The following is a 15038-nucleotide window of genomic DNA, read 5'->3' as shown; positions in this document are numbered from 1 at the left end:
AGAAAATAAAAAAAATGATAAATAACATCATACTACATAATACTCATCAATATAGATGCAGGAACAATATATTATCAAATTTTATATTAAATAGAACTAATAAATTACTAGATAAAATTTAAAATTAAATATATTTAAAAATAAATGTTTTAAGTTATGTTTGAGTGTGTCTTTTGAATATTAAACAGTGTATGGTTATTATAGAAAATATTTTTTGAGCGTAATATTTATAAAATAATATTGATTATTAGGTTTGGATTTGTATAAAATTGGCCCCAATTCTCTTTTTTTTCAAAATCTTTCTAATTTGGTTTTAAATATAGTTATTAAATTTGAGTTTTTTCATAATTGCCTTTCCATATAAATGTTAGAAAAAGACTGTTATTTTTTTGCTAAAAATGTTCTCTTGCTAGGTTTAATTTACATTGTTGGTTAAATATTTTTATTCAAATTAAAATATTTAATTATGTTTAATAATCAAAGCTCTTATAACGATTTATATAAAATATTTTGCTCCTGTATTATTTTCATCACTAGATATTAGGTGGAAGTAAATTTTACACTAAAATAATACACTAAAAATTATCTTGGCAGATGACATTATTTTAAAAAATAATTTTTGTATTTTTCACATAATAAATTACTGATTATTTCACTTATTAATTTAAGTCATTTTTTAATAATTTTTTTATTAGAATAAAATAAATAATATTTATATTTTGATTTTCTACAATTAACTTCACTGTTTTTTTATCTAACAAACTGACAAAATTCAAAATAATAAACGGCTATATAACGATCATAAAACGGCTATATGTTTTATTATTTGTTTCCATTGCACAATTTTTTTTCATTTTTTTTATAAAAAAATTATAGTCTTTAAAAAAATTCAAAATGAAATCAATTTTAGTTTTAATTATTATAATTATAATTTTATTATTCATTAGTATGTTTAATCTGTCATTAAAAGAATTTTATTTCTTTTTAGGTTATTTTATATTTTTGGTTCTATCTTTATTAGCTCTTGCAATATTTACTAATTACAGATTATAAATATGAGAATTAATAACGCATTTTTATTTTTTTACTACATAATTAGGAGATTTATTAATTTCTTTTTTTATTACAAATTTCATTTCATTTGCCTAAACCATTTTCTGAGTTACAAGTGATTAGAATAAAAGCATTATTTCCTTAAAATTTAGAGACAGAAAGAAACGAGAATCGAGTTTGGCTTTTATAATGGCGCAATTTTATCTATTTAAAAGTTCAAGAATTAGTAAGAAATACGCTACGAGTCCAATTTCTTTGTAACTTTGACAGTTTTTCAATTGTAGTCGACTTCTTTTTGCAATATTTTATGAAATCTGTCAATCTTTTTAATTTACTGATGATGAATTTCCTTTGAAAGTAGCATTTAGTTTGAAGTACTTTTTAATATTGTAATGAAAACAATGCGAGTTAAACATTTGCATCAGCATAATGTTACAAATTTTAATTGCAATTCTAATAGTTTTATTAAAAATATTTGTGTTTTTGTTATTCGAAAACTGCATAACTAATTATTATAATGTTCAAGTTGTCTATAAATAAAAAAAAATATTTCACCCGAAGCAACGCGAGGGTTCCGTACTAGTTATATATAAAAAAAAAAGATAACCCCAAAAAAGGAAAAGGAAAAGGACTCTGGCTTGAATTCATTCAACTATCAACATGTATTTTCTCTTCTTTTCTTTCTTTTTCCACTAACATCGAAATGTAACTACAAAATTTACATGTACAAAATGCAAATTTCTAGGCCGATCTTTGCACAGTTTGCAAAACCCATCAGAAGGGTATTTTCATATCTAAACCCTCAAAAGAAGAGATGTATAATAATAATATAACTGGCCATCAAAAAATATGCAGATCTACTTGTGTGATGAAGTCGGCATTTAAATTCATGATCTCTCACCTTTAACCTGCCTTTCCCGAGAGCAGGTCCAAACAAACTTGGAATCCGACGAGTACTTTCATTACTATATTAGTGGCTACTTTCTACCATCTTGCTCTCCTTTCTATAGATAGACTTCCTGCGAGATATCTCCTCTCTGCAGAAACAGAAAACATAACATAACCATAAAGTCGAAAATGCGAATGCAATATGACCTCAAAAATTGTTCAAACTCTGCCAGTCGACAACATTTAAACGCAATTTCATGCAGCATGCGTGTTGAACCAAATGCTATCCAATTGATAAAAAAATATAATAAATAATAAAAAGCAGAGATCTATTTTCCTGTCTTTGAGAGAGAGAGATCAACAATACGAAAAATTCCTACAAAATATTGGAGAAGTGTGAACTTTTTGATTTTAAATGTGACATGTATACTTGATGTGTATTGGGGTACAACTGTTTCTGGGTAGGCACATTTGTATGCAGCCTTTCCCTTTCATTTTGAACCATATGAGCAACTTTCTCACTGTTCCAGGGCATGCCCTCTTGTTCTCTCCAAAAAGAGGAAAACAACAATAATATTATTAAGGCCTAATCATTCAAACTGCCTCATATTTTCAATTTTTTTCGTTTATTTCCCAAACTTTTACAATTGTCAATTTTACAGATTTTTTCACTCTGAAAAAGTTTCAAATATGTCCTTCATATTTATCATGTAGTCCAAATCAGCCCTTAATATTTTAAAAAGTACTAAAAAAATTGAGACTACAAGTATTTAAACATTTTTCAAGTAAAAAACTCCAATTTAATAAATGGGTGCAACAGAAATTGAAAATTGGAAAATGGGGTAAAATTGATAATTTTGAAAGTTTGTGGTATAAAAGAAAAAAGTAGAGAGGGTATGTTTGGATGATTAAGCCTACTAATAATAACAAACAGCACTATGCAACCGATAGTGCTGAAATATGTCAACCTTGCTGGCTTCACTTGATATATATGAAGTTATGAACTAATCAGAATTAGAAAAGAGACAACTTCCAACTTCCTTAAGAGAGTCGTGACATCAAGAGAAAATAAAGAAAAGAGAACAAAAATCAAAAATGCAACTCTAAAGAAAAATAAGACGAAGTCAGAGTAATTGTGTTATCAGAAATTTGGAATCAAGTGGCATGCATCAATTATGGAAAGAAAAAAAGATGTTTACTTGAGAAAATAAGAAAGTAAGCACCTGAGACAACTATGAATTGAATCATAATGAAGAATAGCTACAAGTCGTCGCTTTCTTTCTTTCCAAGAGCCTCTACTGTGCTTAACTACAGGCAACTGTTTGATCCCTTTGGCCTCCATAAGTTCTTTGGAAGTTGCTAAATCAGTATCTGGATAGCAGGTTAAAAGTCCACGACTTTGCCCTCGGTAGCTTATCCCTCGGGTACATACAGCAGAAACAAGACAAGTGTTTACCTGTATTCAACAATGACGAACTTGCACATCAGGAAAAATAAAACCACCTGTAGCATTAATAATATGGTAAAAATATAACCTTAGGCAGAAAAAGATATACAATGATACAATATAAATTCAAAGCAAGATATCAGTCTCAAAAGTATCACATTGATTAAAAATTACACAATGCAGGTCCATATTGGATTGGTAGGACTGTATAAGTTTCACGTGAAGGAGGTACAAATGCAGAAAAAAAGAAAGGAAGCTGATCATGGAGAGTTGGATATAACAATAGAACAACACTGTCATATTTAGTAACACAGCAAGGATGTAAGTTAACAACCATAAAAATTTAGCCTCCATCCTTACATCTTTAATTGCTGAATCACCTATATTGGTCTCATCAGACTTCTTAGAAATCCGTCTAATGTCACCATATGTTAGAATTCCCTCCAATAAATCTTCATCATCCACCACAAGCACGCAATTCTGCTTGCTGTTATGCATACAATCAACAGCTTCTTTTACTGTTGAAGCTCCTACGACCTTCACATAGTTTTTAGACATGGCCCTAGAAACCTGGATTTGGCAAGAAAAGACATTTAAGTACAAATTAGGCCTCAAAGACAATAACATTAACTCTAGAAAAAGGAAATACAAATAGTGATAAGGAGGAAATATTCAAACCTTTAAATCTTCCAAAACCAAATCTTCATTGATTGCTTCATGCTCAGAAGCATTTCCGATGACAGAGAGTTCTAGATCATCTCCATCGTCAATTCTTCTCCAGCTTTCATTCTTGTCTTCAGAATTTGAAAGAGAAGAATATCCCCTCGTCAAAGTACGTGAATCAGATACTTCAGTCTCCTTTGGCTGGTTGGTCACAGAAGGAACCCATATTGCTAATCCAACAGCACCCTAAAGGAAAAATTTAACAGGAAAAAGAGATTTAATTTTCAGATGTCATATGTATTAACATATAGTTAACGAAACTTACCCAACAGAAACTAGAGAACAGTAACAACAATGGGAGCAAACTCTCGTCAAAGAATAAAAAGAACAGATTTTTTTTTTATTGTCAAAAGAACAGATTTTTTTTTATCGTCAAAAGAACAGATTTTTATGTAATGCTTTAGATGTATGATGCAAAAAGAAAAGGAGTAATGTCTAAAAATTCACCAACTTTACACGTTTTCTCAATTTAATCACCCCTTTTAGATATTGACATAAAAAAAACATCAACTTTCATTTTTCCCAAATTCATACATGGTGTTGACATGGCACTCATTCATTGGTTGAAAATGACCTTCACCTCAGCAAATTACACCAATAAATGAGTGCCACCTCAGCACCGTGTATGGATTTGAGAAAAAGTGAAAGTTGGTGTATTTTTATGACTTTAACCCAAAAGAAAATAACTACAATATCCTTTCTAATCAAGTCATCATAGGTGCAAGTAAGGTCATCTCCAGAAAGGTCCATTGCGTATGACCCTTCTCTAACTGTTTATTTTTTAAATCCCAAAATACAGTTACTGACATAAGATACATTTTAATAAACATTAACAAAAATTCCAATCTTGTTTGGAATTGCTAATTAATGTATGGGAATATCCAGCAGCAGTATTGCTAAATGCTAAGCAAGTTGGAATGGCGGATTGTAATTGTACAATGAAATTCAACGAGCATAAGAATTTGCAGACTTCCTCGATCTATTTTGTTATAATAAGTTACAGCCTGCGCATATCATATATTAGCAAAAAAAACTCCAAATCTGGAAAAATTACCATGAGGGGAAGGATTATCCTGTAATCTTTTGTCAACTCAAAGAGAAGCAGAACTGATGTCAATGGCACTGAACAAACTGAGGCTAAGGTGGCAGCCATTCCTACCTACACAATCAATGTAAAAATATATTTTTTTATCAACTTAACAAGAACCAAAAAAAGGGTAGGTAAACCAAGCGAGAGATGACTAAACTCAAAATAGATTAGGAAGATTACAATAATGCTTACCAGGGCATATGCTTGTGGCTGAGCAACAGCAGCATTTCCAGGAATGGCTGAATTGATAATTTCTGCTGCTGAACCCCCAAAAACAGCACCAATAGCAGCACCAATCATCAAACTTGGTGCATAAAGCCCACCTACGAGTCCTGAACCTTTGCATAGAGCTGTAGCCACAACTTTGGCTACAGCTAGTTGAGCTAATAACCAGATTCCTGGAGCTGAAGCACTTTTCCCAGTACGTAAAATCTCTTCAACATTAGTAAAACCCCAGTATAGTATCCCAGGATACCTGAGAGCAATTATCCCAGCTCCTAAACCACCTAAAGCAGGACACACAACAGGAGGAAGACCAAATCTTTCCTTAATAAATTCAAATAACTTGGTGAACCAAGTCACCAAGCGACTGAAGGCCACACTTACAACGCCACATAGCATGCCCAAGATAAGGTACAAAGGTAATTCTGCACAGCAATCATAGAAAAATCTTTTTAGAAAATTTAAAACAAATAAACAGCAAATGCATTAACATCAAATGTTAAACTTCCAAATTTCTAGCTATATAGGTTTCATAAACAAGGAACTCAGTTCTTAATTCTTATTTTTATTTTTCTTGGACCAAATGAAGACGAGGAAAGCGAGCAGAATGAAAGTAGTAAAATATTAGAGGAAAGCGAGCAGAATGAAAGAAGTAAAATATTAGCATCTACCGATGTCTTCCATGATTCAGAAAGTAAATCAAGATCCCTACTGTTATCACTGATGCAAATACAACTTCCCGCACTTCTAAGTCCATAACAAATAGCAGATAGTCTATGTCCTCAAAGTAACATAATAACGTAGTTGTAGAGAAATGCCAACTAAATGTTGAAAAGCAACCTAATCCTTGAATAAATTAATCAAAAATATGCAAGACACTAGGAAGTCTAAAAATCACATATGCACATGTGACTGAAACCAGGAATATTAAAAAAATGTGAGATGCAGAACCTAAGGAAAAAAAGAGAGAATCATACCAGCAGCAGACTTCAAATCATATGGTGGCACCGTAAAAGCAGATTGTGTACCAAGTAAAACATTTGAAACAGTTGATGATATGACAGAAGCCAATATTATCATTGCAGTTGTAAATGGAGGCGAATTTTCAGCACGACGAGGCCTTAACACAGTTTCAATAGCAAAAAAACAACCAGCAACAGCTGCATTGAAACCTGAAGGGGAAGAAGAGGTACAGATCAACAAAATGAGTGAATCATACCAAGCACTTAAGTGGTAAAGAGGATTACTGACAAGAGAAACAAGAACCATCTCTTTTTGATACAGCTTAACATATATAACCTAAGACCTTTGAGATCCTTTAAGAGAAGAGGGCAATGCCTACTAATCCAAATAAAACCATAAGAAAGACAAAAATGCACCTGCCCCAAGCTTAGATGCAACTCTAGCTGCATATAGAACCTTCTAGTAAGCTTTTCTTTTAAGGTTAGACAAAAAAATGGCAAAGACAGAAGTTAGTAAAAAGGTAACTTACACTGTGTAATATACACTTTCTAAGAATAAACGATTCAAAACTTGTCAGCTTGCTATAATTATAAGATTATTGATATTTTTACTGAAGCTTATCCTTAAAACTGTCTTGCAATTTGGCGCCTAACATTTAATAATAAAACTGCAATTTAAATCAAAATTTGTTGTAGTATGACCTACTTCAGTCCCCCCAAAATCTAATAACGTTTTTTTTTATTGTAAAATCTTATAATGTTCACTAACATGGTATAAGGACTAAAATAATGCTCAGCTTGAAACAAGAGATACTAAAATGTACAATATAGAGAATCTAAGAAAGCTTAAGACTTTGAACAATTAGCCCTCAGAAAAGTCGTTTGGTGCTACATCCACTTTTAAACAAAGCTTATAAACACTTGACTCTATACTGCTGAGTACAAGAAGAAAATGATCCTTGTAGCAACTCTAACTAGTCTAAGACTAAAACTTGGTGAAATTGTGTCTTTCCCTCCCGCTTGACATACTGATAATTAGTCCAAACAATCTGTATGTTCTTTTGTCAATTCATTGCCATTGGATGATGTCCACAGAATGCTTGAACACTTCCACCTGCTATCTCAGGTCTTTCAAAGATATGATTAATTATTTCAAGGGACATTCTTTACATCAATACTCTCATTTAATAAGAGAAGTGAACTTCTATCTTCCTTTTTAAGTGATAAATACATGTATTAAAAATGGGTCCTCAAGACTTTCGTATGCATAAATTTCATTATTTTATGGCCATGCAGGATTTCATCTATAATAATCTATATCGATGAAAAAGCCCATGCCCTCATATTTACAAGATCCACTGTGAACAAATACAGAGCTCCTGCAATCACTACTCAATCTAAACATGAGGGACTCTAATGTTGTTTTTTTTTGGAAACAAGAAGGGCTTCAGTGTAAGGTATATGAGGGACTCCTATGTAAGGTATATAAGGGACTCTAATGTTAGATTGTTAGGTGCTTTAGGATGCAATTGAAATCTAAATAAGCATATAATGGCACATTAAAAAAAGAAAGAGGAACAAATAGGAAGAGCATGTAATCTTGCACAAAAGCAAAAACCACAATATTCTTAGTAAACAGAAAGCCAATAACTGAATAAGAAATCAAAAACAAGAAAAGCATAGGTACCAGAAGCAATGCCAGCAGCCGCACCAGCCGCAACAAGAGTTATCTCTCTTTCCCTGTTGTTTTCCATCATTAATAACAATCCATTTGCACAGGATTTTCCGATATCTACACTAGGCCCTTCAGGACCCAAAGAACAACCCGTACCAAGAGTAATAGCAGCCTGAATAGCCTTAATCGCAGGAAACACTCCCGCCACCAAATCAACACCCTGTCGCGGTGAAGAGCTACTCTGCCTTATTTGATCTAAAATCTCAACTAAACCATGCATCATTCCAACAATAACTCCTCCAGTAACCGGAATCAAAAGAATCCGATGCCAAGTGTCCCCAAGTTTCTGTAGTCGCAGCCACGCAGCACCTTCATTCGGAGTACCTGCCCACGCCCAATCATGTATAACATGAACCTACAGATTATAATCAGTATCAAAATGTCAATTTAATTTACATTCGAATAACATTTCCTAAACATAAAATTAAATGAAATTTGAATTAAAATTGTAAGTAACATACAGATCCAAAATCAAAGAAAAAAAGAAATACAAACCCCTTTATTAAAGACCGCCACACAGAGACCGGAGGCAAGGCCAAGAAGACAACCGAGAAGAAGCAACACCCATTCCGGCGGCGCACTATCACCGAGAACATCTTCATCCTCGTCATCCCTCCGATTACTATGATTATTATGATAAGTTCTAGGGCTACTCCGCTTATTATTATAACTAGGGGAATTGAGACGGCGGCCGGAGAACCCCCGATCTAAATGTTTAAGAAACACGTCTTTAATAATATTTCTTCTATGACCTCCTGGACTGGCGACGGTTACTAGTTGACCGTCTAAAACGTCGTCGTGGGGGCGGTCGTCGTTGATATCGTCGTCTATTACAATGTTGTGGTGATTCTCATTGACGTCGTCTGTTGATCTTAATAACTGACTGTCGTCGCTGAATTCACCGCCTTTCATTTGTTGAATTCGTGTCGTTTTGAATGGAATTTAGGTTTTTGTTAAGAGATTTGTTGTGAACATTTTTGTGCAGTGGTTGTTGCGGAGATCAGTGTGAGAGAGACGGAGTAATTTGCTTCATTGTTCCGCTTCTTTTTTTCTCTTTTTGTTTTCAACATTAATATTAATAATTAAGATCAGAGACATATGTGGTAGCTCTATAGGTTAATCTGATTCTCTCATTAACATGACAGTTATAATTTCTCCTTAAATGTAAGTATACTCTCTCCGTCCAATTTAAAAATCCTATTTCACTATACACACAAATTAAAAAAAATACTAAAAATATTAATATTTTTAATTGGTACAATTTTTATAAAAAAAAATAAAATATTTAATATAAGAGTTTTCTAAAAATATAAATAAAACTTTTACATCTTAATATAAAATACGAGACTTTTAAAATGAAACGGAAAAAATAGTATAAATTTAATTAATATTTATTATTTATATATTTTGCATTATTTAATTATTGAATAATTAATGCTCGTTATAAGAAATTGGACAAATAAAAAGTATAGTAATAATATATACTATTTTTACTATACTTATTATTACTAATGTTATTACTATGTATTAAATAAAGGACGAATATATACATTTATACTAATGTCTTTAAAAAGTTACATTATTAAGATAAATTATTTAAAATACTAATTAAATTGCTTCTTTAATCAATGTTTAATGTTGTAAAATATTAATTAGAGTAAATTGTTTCTAATAAACTAATGATTTAGTTATTATTTGGTAATTTCTATTTATAATATTATTTATAATTATAAAACTTTTCTATTAATTAAGCTTATCAAATTGTTAAAATAATTATTTAAAATATTAAATAAGATGAATTTTAATTTCAATTTAATATTTAACTTATAATATAGTTTATAATTAAAAAATAATTATTAGTAAAAAAATGATTGGAAATTAAATGATGATCACCATTTTAGGGAATTCCTAGACAACTGAATGTTGATAATCTATTTGTCATTTTGTCTCTACTCCATTAATTTTAAAATTGGCAAATATCATTCCCAGTAGTTTTCTAAAAGTGGATGACAAACGATGGGACGTCAATGAGGTAATTAGTCAAGTGTTGTGTGAAAGAAGTGTGCAAAAAAAAATTAAAATTTCCTCTTACTACCAGCTACATTTGAAATTTCCTCTTACTACCAGCTACATGCCAGTGTAGACTTAGTTTACATGATTAAAACGTCTTTGAGTGCATTAAAAGGTCATTGATTCGAATCCTGCTTTCATAAATTACAACTAACAAATTAAGACTCTAAGAGTCATACTCCATTTTGGCAAAAAAAAAAAAACCAACGACATCGATGAGAAATGGTTCTTGAGATTTGATCGGAGAGGCCTATATACTATTCGCAACTTAATAGTAACAACTCCCCTTATATGCTATCATGTTGTAAACATTTTGGAAGCTCAATAGTCTCCAAAAGTGAGAAGCTTCTTATGGCATTGTTGCTCGAATATCGTCTCCCAACTAGATGTTGTCTTCATCGACGAGGTGCGAGTATCGGTATTGAATGCACCGTGTGGCTTTCGTCGGAAGAAACTATTTATCACTTGTTAATCTCTTGTAATTTTGTAAAACAGTGTAGGGATTTGAGAGATACATTATTTCATGTCCATCTTTGTCATGGCTTCAAAGCTTGGTTTGATGTTCTTTTTATACAATTCTTCCTCTGAAATTTAGCAGTAGGTCGTTACGCTATAATGACAATTCGAAAAAATCACAACAATTACGTGTGGTCGGGTCGTTGTGCTGTGCCAAAACAGTTTGTGATGAAGGTTTATGTGTACTCTTTTTCTTTAGAAGTCTTCACAAGGTGCACCTTCTTCACATAAAGAGCTAACTCGAAAAGCAAGATCATATGGGTTTCGCATGAGTTCTTTTGGGCACATTCTCGTATGTTTCTTACAGAGGCTATATTAGCTTCAGAAATATACTGTTTTATAATTAGCTTGGTACTCAACATGTTCAACTTCTTGTCGAGACTTTCACAAGAACGACATAAATCAATAAACATTACAAAATATTCTATAAAATTGTATAGTGTTTTTTTTATCATTTTTTTGATAATTTGGTGTCTTTTATCAAGACAACAACAAATATGATTGCTCCCATACTACTTCGAGATTCATATTCATATTCTTTATTTAGTGTCACTCTTTAGGAGCCAAACATTCCGATTTCTTTGTTAAGCACTTTGTATTCAGTTTTTTTTTCATAAAAAAAATACCAAAGTTTTTATTTTTTACAAGAAATTTAGGGACTTTTTCTTTTTGAAAATGCATATATGTATTTTTTTACTATTACTTTATTACAAGAAATTTATGGATTTATTTGTTGTTGTTTTTATTATAGTTGAGTTACTATTCATTTTTTTCTTGAAATAGAATTACTACAAATTTTATTTTGTTGAAATTAGCTATTATGTACTATTAAAAAATATTCACACGATTAATTCAGGCTTAGGTTCTAATTGTTTTATTTTTAGATAATTTTATTTTGTTTAACTTTTTAGATTATATATTACTAAAAAATGAAATAACTTAACTAAAACTTATTAAATTTTAAATATTATACTTATTATTTTATTGTCTAATATATAATTAATTTTCTAATAACTTTTTCAATAAAATTCGATGTAAATAAGTTTGTGTAGGTTTTCTTCCATGAAAAACAGCTTTGTAGTTTGGATGTGCATTAATCGATTTGGTAGTAAAGCTATCGTAATTATTCGGTATTTGAAAAAAATTAAAACTAGACCAAATTAAAGAATAAAGTTCGATTTTTGATTTAAGCGAACTACAAGTATAATTTTTCTTTTGAAAATTTTTAAAGATAAAAAAATCTTAATATATTAAAATATCAAATTTAAAGATAATATTATAATATCTAGTTTTTTTTTTGCGCCAGAAAATATATATATTACCAAACCATAAAATCAGAGTCATACATAAGACAGCAACAGCAAGACAAAAGAAATGAAAATTTTAAAGGAAAAAGTTCATAGTAGCCTTTACAGTTTGAGCATTCTGATGTGCCTCTTTGTTAAATCGACGAGGAATATATTGTACTTTAAAATCTTGAAGAGTAGATAGTATGTGTCAAATATTCTGATAGATACCGCAAGTCGAGCTAAATAATACAATATGAGTAGTAATCGACTGAGCTACCTGGAGAGTATCCCTTTAAAAAATCAAATTTGTCCAACTTTTAAAAACGGCTCAATTTAAAGCCTCGCGTAATGTCAGAAATTCTAATATTCCTGGATCCCAAATATGAGAAAGAAAGGCATCAAACTGCCCAAGAAAAAAACCTGTATGATCAACAACTACAACAGCAACCACTCTAAAATATTTTTTTGCGGATGTAGCTGCATCAAATAGGGGTGTGCATCGGTCGGTTCGGTTTTCGAACCGACCATTTTCACCAAACCGATCGGTTTTTTTCATTTACGAACCGAAACCGAACCGAAATAATGAGTAAATTTCGGTTCGGTTTTTCGGTAACCGATATATAATGTACTCCCTCCGTCCCAATAGAGTTGTCCACTTTGAGAAATTTTTTTGTCCCAAAATACTTGTCCACTTTCAAAAATTAACTAATTTTTACACTCAATTTTCCTATATTATCCCTATTTAAAATCCACTAATGAGTAAATTGAAAGTAAAATGCAAGTGGACCCCTATATTAAATAGGGATATGAAAAGAAAAGTAAGGAAAATTTTACAAAACTCATAAGTAATAATTGCTTTTCTTAAACTGTGTGATAAAGGCAAAGTGGACAACTCTATTGGGACGGAGGGAGTATAATGCAGCATAGAACAAAATTCGTTCGTAGCATAGTGGTGCAGAGATGCTTTCTGTCTTATCTTGGTCACGGGTTCGAAACCCATTGACTGCATTTTTCTTTCTTTCTTGATTAAAAATAAAATAAGATATTTTGGCAAAAGATGGATTCGAACTCAGGTAAATTAAAAGTGTAATGCGCGCTCAACTAACAGACTACACGCAATACTTGTTATATAATCTGTACAATATATAGTATATAATAATTTCGGATGGTTCGGTTATTTCGGTTTTTCCATTTTAGAAACCGAATCCGAACCGAATATTTTAAAAACCGAACCGAACCGATTTCGGTTCGGTTCGGTCGGTTTTTGCACACCCCTAGCATCAAAGTTTACTTTATATGATTCTAAGGAAAAATAAATTATATAGATGTAGTTCGATTTTTTAATTTTGATTTTTTCAAAATCAAAACTCAAACAAAAAAAGTTTACAATAAATAATCTAAATTATTTATCTTTTGTCTAATTTGAGATTTTGGTTTGGTTTTTACTCATTTCTGATAAAATCTGGTACTTTTATTTTATAAATAGAAAATATCTCATGACATTTTTGAAATTGTTTTTTGGTATTTAAAAATAAACAAAGGATCACTTTACCGTCTCAACTTGGCACAAAATATCAAAAACGTTAAAGTTAGAAAAATGGGATCACTTTTATCCTGAAATTGGCAAATTTGGTACAAAACCTCCCTACCCAATCTCGGTTTTAATAGTGGTTTCGGTTTTTGAAGGTGGTTTTTGATAGAAAAATGTTTAAAATGGTCCAAAATTTTTTTCATTTTAAATTAATACCTAATAATTTAAAAAAATAATTTAATCTCTTTAATTTAAAACTTTATATACCAAAGTAACCCCAAATTTTATATATATAACAAATTAACTCCTAAATTAAATTTTTTAACTAAAAATTTAAATTGTTTAAATTTTTAACAAAAAATATTATTCTTTTTTAAATCGAAACAGACTTATCGATCTTAATGAACAGACCTATCGTGGGTATCAAAAGATGAATAATTTGTTCATCAAAAGATGAACAGACCCAGATGGGTCTATTCATCGTGCTCCTCGTTTTGGCAAGGAGTATATCTGCTCCTCGCCTGAGGAGTAAATCGTTCCTTAGGCTCCTCCTCCTCGCCGAAGCTGTAAAAAAAATTTAAAAAATTTTAAAAAAAAATCTAAAAAAGCTCCTAGGTTAATTAGAGTTTAATTGTGAATAATCAGTAATTAAGTATGATTAATTAAAATAAATAATGATTAATTAGAAACTCACTCTCCATTTAAGGTGACACGCCAACATAGGGGTGTTTTCGTACCGATTTTGCCAAAATTAGGGTAAAAGTGATCCAGTTTTCTTACTTTAAACGTTTTTGATATTTTGTACCAAGTTAGAGAGGTAAAATGATCCTTTGCTCATTTAAAAAGAATTTTACTATTCGCCGCCCAAAATTACTAACCACCGCTCAATCGCCATCTCATGGTAATGACAATGGTCTTATAGGCCATTGCCATCTGGGCTATCGCCATTTTTTGGCGATAGCCCAAAGGGCAATTGTCCCTTAGGGACAATTGTCCATCTGGACCATCGTCCTGAATTGGCGATTGCCCGTATGGGCCATCGCCATTCAGGACGATGGCTTTTTGGGCCATCGCCCGGCCATTAAAAAAAATTAAAAAAAATTAAAAAATTAAAAAACGAAAAAATTAAAAATCGATTAATCATTAGAAGTTTTTGTTCTCTAACTTTATTCGATTTCAACATTTTTATTATAAATCCGCTCGGATATTCGTTGGGTTTTTAGTTTTGAAAGGATTGAGTTTTTTTTTTTAAACTGAAAATGGCTTAGGGGTATCTTGATAAAAAGTTGGACGGTGGGTAGTAATTTTGGGCGAGGGAATAGTAGTACACTTTAAAATCACAAAAACGAATTGATAGAGAAAAGACATAGTGGATGGGCCTATCCTTTGGACAGAGAGATTCCTCCTCTCTTAAGATTACAATTGTTTCTCGAATTGGCCCATTACTGTTAAAGCCTGTTTCAAGGCCTTGTTTAAATTATTATTTTACTTATCTATTTATCATGCATTTTT

The 15038-nt window shown here is 31.2% G+C and overlaps 1 protein-coding gene across 1 annotated transcript; it reads right to left on the bottom strand.

Moving 5' to 3' along the window:
• Window positions 1–1670: 1670 nt before the first annotated feature.
• LOC126687322 (chloride channel protein CLC-f) lies at window positions 1671–9233 on the bottom strand. Its single transcript, XM_050381856.2, has 9 exons — window positions 8616–9233; window positions 8073–8475; window positions 6401–6595; window positions 5394–5848; window positions 5166–5270; window positions 4067–4297; window positions 3749–3958; window positions 3165–3397; window positions 1671–2090 (listed from the first exon to the last, which is right to left on the bottom strand). The coding sequence occupies exons 1-9, from the start codon at window positions 9030–9032 to the stop codon at window positions 2024–2026; spliced, it is 2316 nt and encodes a 771-aa protein (XP_050237813.1). The 5' UTR covers window positions 9033–9233; the 3' UTR covers window positions 1671–2023.
• Window positions 9234–15038: the final 5805 nt, after the last annotated feature.

Source organism: Mercurialis annua, linkage group LG6, assembly GCF_937616625.2.
Source record: "Mercurialis annua linkage group LG6, ddMerAnnu1.2, whole genome shotgun sequence".
Lineage (NCBI taxonomy): Eukaryota > Viridiplantae > Streptophyta > Magnoliopsida > Malpighiales > Euphorbiaceae > Mercurialis > Mercurialis annua.
This window is presented reverse-complemented; position numbering and strand designations above follow the sequence as displayed.

Bases quoted from the DNA above. Each gene is read 5' to 3' on its own strand.
- LOC126687322 (XM_050381856.2), bottom strand. From the start codon at position 9,032: ATGAAAGGCGGTGAATTCAGCGACGACAGTCAGTTATTAAGATCAACA. The intron at 4,298-5,165 runs GTAATTTTTCCA...TTTTTCCTTTAG, and splicing joins GGATAATCCTTCCCCTCATG to GGTGCTGTTGGATTAGCAAT. The intron at 3,398-3,748 runs GTAAGGATGGAG...TGTTGAATACAG, and splicing joins GTGATTCAGCAATTAAAGAT to GTAAACACTTGTCTTGTTTC.